The sequence below is a fragment of the Elephantulus edwardii genome, unplaced genomic scaffold (genome assembly GCF_000299155.1).
Source record: "Elephantulus edwardii isolate Elephantulus edwardi_28Jun2011 unplaced genomic scaffold, EleEdw1.0 scaffold00246, whole genome shotgun sequence".
Lineage (NCBI taxonomy): Eukaryota > Metazoa > Chordata > Mammalia > Macroscelidea > Macroscelididae > Elephantulus > Elephantulus edwardii.
Window position 1 is genome coordinate 4,097,381 of NW_006399996.1, and position 8,975 is coordinate 4,106,355.

The window sequence follows — 8,975 nt, forward strand, 5'->3', positions numbered from 1 at the left end:
TGCCAGAAGGATTTGGTAAATTTTTGTTATAAGACCCTTGTCTGAGATGGTATTACCAAATATTTGTTCCCAGTCTGTAGGCTGTCTTTTCACCCTGTTGGAAAAAGGTTTTGATGCACACATGTGGGCAAAACTTTTTCCAACAGGGTGATAAGAGAGCTTTTTTAACACTGGCCTAAAATGGAAAGGCTGAATGGCCAGCAAGAACACTTCATAAGTTGGTTTGACTAAGAAATTATATCCTAGTTCCAAATGTGAGTTTTATCCTGCTAACATTCTTAATGAACTCTATAATGGTGAATATGTTCTGGGAAGTTTGTGTACCTATTGCCACAGACGTCAGACTCTCAAGGCCTGGTAGGCCTGGTGCTGGAATCAGATGTAGGTGCAGGAGCTTGGGGGAGAGGGGGGAACATGTCTGACCTTACGGGAATTGGACTTGTGTTGGAGACACTCACCTGTTACGGAGTTAAGAAATAGCTGTTCTTCCCATATTGATCTCATTCTTTGCACTACCCACATTTAAGAAGTGCACTGGAGATATTTTGTCAGCAACCACATTTAGGGACTACAGGCGCATCAAGGAGCTCAACTCTCATTTGGGGTCTTCGGTGAGAAAACACATTTTCAATTCAAAACAACACAGAATGAACATGTCAGACAAAAATGAGATGAGGAATTACTCTATTGAGTTTATTTGAAGAAAGAGCACATAAAGTTTACATTGTACCCACATGTTGAAGAGCACACATGAACTCCTTAGTCCTCTTTATCTGCTTGAGCTCTGTATCAGAACAGACATACTCTGCAATTCTAGTTATAAAGGGCTGAGCAAATGTTATTCCTGTGAACAGTAATTACAGCAGCTCTATTTAGAAGATATTAAGCAAGCATGAAGTTCACTCAAAGAGCTCAACCAATTTCCAAATTAAAATACAACCGTAGGTTTTCCTTTTCAATCCAAGAAAATAGGCAGGGGTAGAACAGATGTAATGTTGCAAATGACTACAAAAACTCAGTATTTGTCACTGCACAGACACAGACAAGGGTAGAGTCTGGTAACGGAGAGAAGTTCTTCCCTAAATGGGATCTCTGATGTCTATCAAAACTTGAGCTTTTTCTGAAACTTTTTCCACAGCAAGAACATTTATAAGTTTTCTCTATTATGTGAATCCCTTGATGTCTGATAAAGTTGGACTCAAGTGACATTTATGGGGGACACTGATAGGGTTTCCTTACTGTGTGGACCCGCTGGTGTCTATTTAAGTTGGACCTCCGGATGAATCTCTTTTCGCAGAGAAGACATTGATAGGGTTTCTCTCCTGTGTGGACCCTTTGGTGTATAATAAAAGTGGACCTCTGAATGAAACTCTTTTCACAGAGAGGACATTTATACGGTTTCTCTCCTGTGTGGACTCTCTGGTGTCTATTAAAGTGGGACCTGTGACTGAAACTCCTTTCACAGAGGGAACATTTATAGGGTTTCTCTCCTGTGTGGATTTTCTCATGGTGCCGTAATGCAGAAATGTCCTTGAAGCCTTTCCCACAATGATTACACTTGCAAGGCTTTTCTCCTATGTGGATTCTTTGATGCTTCACAAAGTCTGAATGCCGCACAAAGGCTTCCTTGCAGGTGGGGCACTGAAAAGATGTCTTCCCAGTATAAGTTCTCTGGTGAAACAAAAGCTGAGAATTCCTATAGAAGGTTTTCCCACCCTCTCTGCAGGTAGGGAGCTTCTGAGTTGTGGGAGGTTTCAGCTGGTCCTTAAGAGAAACCTCTTGCTTCTGCTCGAGGCACAGCACAGACAAGTCTCTTGAGTGGGAATCAGGTAAACAATGGTCTAGCTGTTTTCCAGAAACCCTCTGTTGAAGAGAGAGCTGTTCCCCTCTCTCCTTACCTTGGAAGTGTTCCTGTCTCTTAGGGAGATAACCTTCTCTAAAGCATCTTTGTTCATTCTCACCAAAGAAGCCACTCAAAGAACTGTGAGAAGGGGCCTCTCCTGAGATGTGACAAGAGGCATCTGGAGGCTCCCGATCCCAATAGGTTTCCAAGTTTAGACTGTCTTTGCCATTCTCTTGTCTGTCTCCTAAAAGAAAAAAAGGAGATCTGAAATGATGTGATAAGTTTTACACCCTGTTTTCCATTCATATGCCAAGTGAAAAAAAAATCATAAAACATGGACTCTTTATACCAAGAGGATATCGATGAGCAAGGGGGTAAAAACCATCACTGATACTGAAGTTCTGGCACTACATTAGCTTGTCCTGCATTTCAGACTAAGTTTTACACACTTGAACTCAGGAGAATTAGAATTTCTCAGAAACAGATCAAGGCACACAAATTTAGCCCCTCCACAAACAATCAGCATGAATTTCTTAGCATGCGGGGGGGGGGGCAGGGCAGGGAAGTATATTATGAACAGTTTTGGTTTTTCTTATTAAATGATTGGTCTTCTTGTTGTTGTTATGTGCCGTCAAGTCACCTGCAACTCATAGCTACCCTATGTAAACAGCCCTAAACCCTGCGCTATCCTGTGCCAATCTCACTGTCTCTGACACATCTACCCACATTACCTCAGTAATCAATCCGTCTTATTGAGGGTCTTCCTCTCTTGCACTGTCCCTCCACCCTCCCAAACATGACGTCCCTCTCCAAAAACTGGTCCCTCCTTGCAACATGTCCAAACTATGTCAGACGAAGCTTCAGAATACTTGCCTCTAAGGAGCAGTCTGGCTTCACCCTCTCCAGGACAAACCTGTTCATTTTCTTAGCAGTCCATGGTATATTCAATACTCTTCTCCAACACCAAATGCTCAAAGGCATAAATTCTCCTTCTATTATCCCTAGTCATTGTCTAGATCTCTGATACAAAGCAAGTGATTATAAAGACCATTGCATGTATCAGGTGCACCTTAATCTTCAGACTGACATAGTTGCTCTTCAGCACTTTCAAGAGGTCTCTGACCACAGACTTTCCCATTGCAATGGTTGGTCTTATGTGGTTATATATTAAAGAAAAATACAACTAAACATACAGAAGCAAGATTCTGCTGAAAATTAGAAAAAAAAATCTGGCATAGCACATCAACAGAGAACTGCCAGAAGTGCAAGCTGAATTTAGGCTGTGGTACTAGGGATATTATAGCTAATGATAGATAGATTTTGGCTGAAAGCAGAAAGTACCAGAGGAATGTCTGTGTTTCATTGACTATGCAAAGGCATTTGACTGTGGGGATCACAACAAACCGTGGCTGACTCTAAGAAAAATGGGAATCCCAGAACCTTGACAGTGTTTATGTGAAACCTATAGTTGGACCAGGAGGCAGTTGTCAAAGCAGAGCAGGGAAACAATGCATGGTTCAAAATTGGGAATGTATACGCCAGGGATATGTCCTATCTCCACACCTTTTCAATCTATATGCGGAACAGTTTATTTGGGAGGCTAGGCTCTATGAGGAGGAATGTGGCATCAAGATTGGAATAAGACTCTTCAATAGCCTGCCCTATGTAGATGACACAACCCTGCTTGTGACCTTAAGCACTTGCTGCAGAAGGTGAAGGACAGCAGTCTTAAATAAGGATTGAAGTCCAATATCAAGAAAACAAAGATTCTCACCACTGGGCCAACTGGCAACATAATGACAGATCTTGAAGAGATTGAGATTAACACCTTCAGTTTGTTTGGCTCCACAATCAATGCTCTTGGTACCAGCAGCCAAGAAATCAAAAGACAACTTGCATTGGGAAAGTCTTCTGTCAGAGACCTCTCCAGAGTACTGAATATCAACAATGTTAGTCTAGAGAGTAAGATGCACCTGATCCAAGCCATGCTCTTCACAATTACTTGCTATGCATCAGAAAGCTGGGCAATGACTAGGGATGATAGGAAAACTGATGCCTTTGAGCTGTGGTGCTGGAGAAGAGTATTCAATTTGCCATGGACTGCCAGGAGAACAAACAGGTTTGTCCTCAAGAGGGTGAAACCAGGCTGTTCCTTGGAGGCAAAGATTCTGAAGCTTCGTCTGACATACTTTGGACATGTTGCAAGGAGGGACCAATTCTTGGAGAAGAACATCATACCTGGGAAGGTAGAGGGACAGCGCAAGAGAGGAAGATCCTCGATGAGATGGACTGATTCAGTGACTGGGGTAATGGGGATAGGTGTGTCAGAGGCAGTAAGGTTGGCTAAAGGACAGACCAGGTTCAGAGCTGTTGTACACAGGGTAGCTATGAGTCTCAGGTGATTTGACGGCATATAACAACAACAATTTTTTTTAAAGAGACAATAATAAAATATATATAACAAAATACAAATCAACCTCAATCATATCCTTAGGAATAGCTATTAGTAATATTTGCTTCCCAGGTTTGTGCCTCCCTGCCCTGCTAAAGAGCACACCTATTCTTTTTAACTCACAATACTGGATTTCTACTGCAAACAGTTGTCAATCAACATGCCATTCATAGGGTTTTTAAAAAAATATTTTATACTAGTTTACATACAAAATTTGTGTACACTGTATTTTACACTTTCCTTTATTGACATGGTGTTTCATACAATTTTCACATACCTCGTGCTTTATGAAATTAATCACAAACTATGCTCACCATTACCCTGTCTTTTCAGGTTCCTTCTGGATCTTTCCCATTTCCTTTACCCAATCTCTCCACCAACCAAATTATGCAGCCTGTGATTTTCCCCCTGTCCACCCTTACCCCCTACTCCAATCCCTTCCCTTGTTGGGTTTCCATACATGTTTTACTAGTTATCCTCCTATTTTTACAATAATAGTCTTATGCAGTATTAGTCCTTAAGAGGAGTTAGTTTACTCAGCATAATGCTCTCTAGGCTCTCCCAAGTTATGTAGTATTTTTCTAAATTGTCGCTCCCAAGTGCTGAATAGTATTCCATCATGTGAATGTATCACCATTTCTCAAACCATTTGACTGTGGTTGGACATTTAACTGTTTCCAAGTTCTTGAATAACAATGCTATGAACACAGGTGTACAAATCTCCATTTGTATCTCAGTTTTAATTACCTTGGCTATATTCCAAACAGTGGAATAGGTGGGTCATATGCAATTTCTATGTTCAGCTTTTTAAGAAAATGTCAAACTGCCTTCCAGAGTGGGTTCTACTATTTTATAATCTCACCAACAGTGTATGAGATTTCCAATCTCTCCTCATCTTCTCCAACATTTATTGCTTGGTGTCCTATTAAACTTTGCCACTGCTACTGGGGTGAGATGGTATCTCATTGTGGTTTTGATTTACATCTCTCTTATTGCCAGTGATTTTGAGCATTTCTTCATGTGTCTGTTGGCCATCTGAATGTCTTACTCTGGGAAAATTCTTTCGATGACTTCTGTTCATTTTGTAATTATCAGTCTTTTGTGGAGGCCCTGTAGTATTCTGTAAACTTTTGTTATGACACTCTTATCTGAGACAGTATGCCCAAATGTTTTTTCCCTAGTTGGGACATAGTCTTTTCAACCAATGGAAAAATATTTTTAATGCACACATGAATTTAATCTTTAGAAGGTCCCATTCATCACTTTTGTCCTTTCCTATTTGTACATTTTGGGCCGTATTTGTCAGTCTCTTCATACCATGCATTAGACCTTGTAAACTTGGTCCCATTTTGTCTCCTATGATCTTTATGGTTTGGGGCTTTACCCCCAGGGCTCAGATCCACCTTGAGTTGATTTGTGTCTACGGTGTGAAATGTGGGTTCTGCTTCAGTTTTCTGCAGGAAGAAGTCCAGTTTTGCCAGCCCTGTTTATTGAAGAGGTTTTTGTTTCTCACTTGGTAAGTTTTGTTTCCTTGTCAAGTATCAGTTGACCATACGTATAGGTTCATTTTTGGGTGTTGATTCTGCTCCATTGGTCGGTGTGCCTGTCATTGTTCCAGTACCATGCTATTTAGGTTATCACAGCTGTGCAGCAGGTTTTAAAATTAAGGAGTAATATGCCTTCCACTTCATTCTTGTTTTTCATAAGTGCTTTGCTTATTCAAGATCTCTATTTTTTCCAAATAAAAACTGCCTTTTCTATAGCCATGAAAAATGAATTTGGTATTTGCACTGAGACTGAAGTAGGTAGGATTGTAATTTTTACTATGTTGAGTCTTCCTATCCATAAATATTTAGGTCTTTTAGTGTGTCTTGCAGAAATGTTCTGTAGTTTTCTTTGTACAGGTCTTCTGTGTCTCCAGTTAGACTTATTTCCAGGTATCTCTAATTGTGATTGATTATCATAAATGGTAGTGGTCCCCTAGTTCAAAAAGGTTTTTTGAGTCCTAGTAGTTTTCTGTGCACATATCATTCCATCTGTATATAGTGCCAATCTGGATTTCCTTCTCTTGTTGTGTTGTACTACAAGTGCTTCTAATACAATACGAGTGGTAAAAGTGGGTATTCTTGTCTGATCCCTGTTTGCAAGCAAAATGCTTTTAGTCTTTCTCCATTCAGAATGATACTGGATTTTGGTTTTGCATATATACTTTTTACTATGTTGAGGAAGTTTCCTTTTATTCCTATTTTTCTTAATATTTAATCAGGAAGGGGTTCTGGATTTTGTTAAATGGTGTTTTTTTTTTTTTGCAAAAATTGCTAGATTATGCGGTTCTTGTTATTTGCTTTGTTAAATTTTGTGAATTCTGCTGATTTTTTTAAAAATGGTGAACCATAATTGGGGGGCGGGGGGAGAGGGTTGGGCGGGTAGAGAAGTGCAGCAATGAATGAATGGAAATCCAAATTCTCTGTAAATGTTCATTAAAATTATTAAAAAAAATTAAAAAAATGGTGAATCATTCTTGCATATCTGTTATCAATCCCACTTGATCATGATGAATTATTTTTTTATGTGCTGTTGGAATCTACTGGCCAGGATTTTCTTAAGGATTTTGGCATCTCTATTTAAGAGAGATATTGGTCTGCAATTATCTTTTTTGGTAATATCTTTGCCTGATTTTCGTGTTATGCTTACTTCATAGAATGACTCTGGGAATGTTCCTTCTCTATTTTTTTAGATCTTCTTTGAATGCTTGGTAAAATTTAGCCATGGAACCATCTGTTCTAGCACTGTTTTTGGTGTTTTTTTATGACTTACTCAATTTCTTCCTTTGATAGATCTGTTCATGTGTCCTACATCTGTTAGTCTCAATCTAAGTAGGACATGAGTTTCAAGGAATTTGTCTATTTTGTCTAGGTTTTCAAATTTAGTAGACTATAGATTTTCATAATACTCTGATATTATAGGTTTAATTTAATCTCATTCTTTAGTGATATTAACTCTATCATTCATTAATCAAGTTATTTGTGTTTTCTCTTTTAAGTTTGCCATTTTATGGACTTTTTAGAAAAACCAGCTCCTGGTCGTGCTGGCACTTTCAATTGTTTTTCTCTCTCACTTTTGTTCTTTTAATTCCCTTTGCTCTAGAGGCTGTGGGGTTTGATTGTGTTTCTTTTTCTATTTTATGAAGGTGTTGAGTTAGATCATTAATTTTGCTTCTTTCTTCCTTTTTTTTTTGTTTGCCTATTGCTATTAACTGCCCCCTGAGCAAAACACATTAGCTGTGCCCCAGAGGTTTTGGTATGCATATTTTCATTATCATTTGTTTCAATGAACACTTTTGCTTCATTCTTTATTTCTTCTATAACCCAATCATGTTCTAGCAGGGTGTTATTAGCTTCCACATTGGTGGTTTTATCAGATTTTATTCTCATGTGGTTAATTTCTAGTTTTATGGCTTTATGGTCTGAGAAGCTGCTTTCTATTATTTCAACTTTTTAAAATTTGTTGAGGCTTGCTTTGTGTCCTAATATATGACCAATTCTAGATAATGTACCATGTGCAGTTGAGAAGACAGTAAATAAACTTTTGGCTAGGTGCAGTATCCTGAATACATCCACAAGTTTAAGTTGGCTATTGTATAGTTTAGGTCCTTTCCATCTTTTTTAAGTTTCTTTTGAGTTAACCTATCTTTTGGTGAGTGTGGTGTGCTAATAGTCTCTACCACTACTGTGGTGCTGCCTATTTATTCTTCAATTCTGTTAAGCATTATTTTACGTATTTTTCAGATCTGTCATTTAGTGCATAGATGTTGACCAATGTTGTATCTTTTTGATCTGTTGTGCCTTTAATCGTTATATAGTGCCCTACCTTATCTTTTATGGTGGATTTCATCCTGAAGTCTATTTTATCAGAGATTAGTATTTCCACTACTGCTTTTTAAAAAACTTCTTTTTTTTTTTTATGTATACCATTGGATCTGAGTGGTACAGAAGAAAATTGTCCCTCCTTCTCCAGCAGAGCATCTGGTGGATTTGAACTGCTCACCTCTGGGATTGCAGTGCAGCTTCTTGCCACTAGGCCACAAGAGCTCACCTCCACTCCTGCTTTTTTGTGGATGCCAATTGCTTGGTATTTTTTTCCCTCCCAGTCTTTGAGTTTGAGTCTATCTTCCTCCTTTTTGATGACTTTTGTTATCATTCTGCTATTCTTTTTATCTTAATTGGTATATTTAGTCCATCCACATTAAGTGGGATAATTGACAGGCCAGGTTTTATCATAGTCATTTTGCTGTGTTTATTTCTCTGTTGTTTCTGGTTACATCCACTTTCCTTTGGTGTCTCTGTGAAGGGTTTTCCTTAAAATTTACTGTAGAGTTGGTCTTGTTTTCACAAATTCTTTAAGCTCCTTCTTTTCTGCAAATGATCTAATTTCTTCTTCATATTTTTTAAATTTTTTTTATTGCGAAAAACATATTTGGGGTACAAGGAGGTGAGGGTTGGGGGCAGAAGGGTGAGGATGGGCCAGGATGCAATTGCAGAGCTGCACAGTTTGGTCGGTGGGGGGAGCAGGTGAAGGAAATGATGAGGGTCCAGTGGGAACCAGATGCTACAGAGGAATGGCAAGCAATTTCCAATAGTAATTAAACCAACAGTCTTATTGATTTGAGAATTGGATGCC

At 38.9% G+C, this 8,975-nt stretch overlaps 1 protein-coding gene across 1 annotated transcript; it reads right to left on the reverse strand.

Moving 5' to 3' along the window:
- Nucleotides 1–1,005: 1,005 nt before the first annotated feature.
- On the reverse strand, nt 1,006–5,905 carry LOC102864955 (zinc finger protein 18-like). Its single transcript, XM_006899191.1, has 3 exons — nt 5,851–5,905; nt 1,358–2,087; nt 1,006–1,114 (listed from the first exon to the last, which is right to left on the reverse strand). Exons 1-3 carry the CDS (start codon nt 5,903–5,905, stop codon nt 1,006–1,008), a joined length of 894 nt encoding a protein of 297 aa, XP_006899253.1.
- Between the last annotated feature and the right edge of the window lie 3,070 nt (nt 5,906–8,975).

Excerpts from the sequence above, each read along its gene's own strand:
- LOC102864955 (XM_006899191.1), bottom strand. The coding sequence starts at position 5,905 with ATGACAGGCACACCGACCAATGGAGCAGAATCAACACCCAAAAATGAA. Across the intron at positions 2,088-5,850 it reads ACCCAAAAATGAACCTATAC|GAGACAGACAAGAGAATGGC; the intron begins GTATGGTCAACT and ends TTTTTCTTTTAG. Across the intron at positions 1,115-1,357 it reads GAAAAGAGTTTCATTCAGAG|CTCAAGTTTTGATAGACATC; the intron begins GTCCACTTTTAT and ends TTTCAGAAAAAG.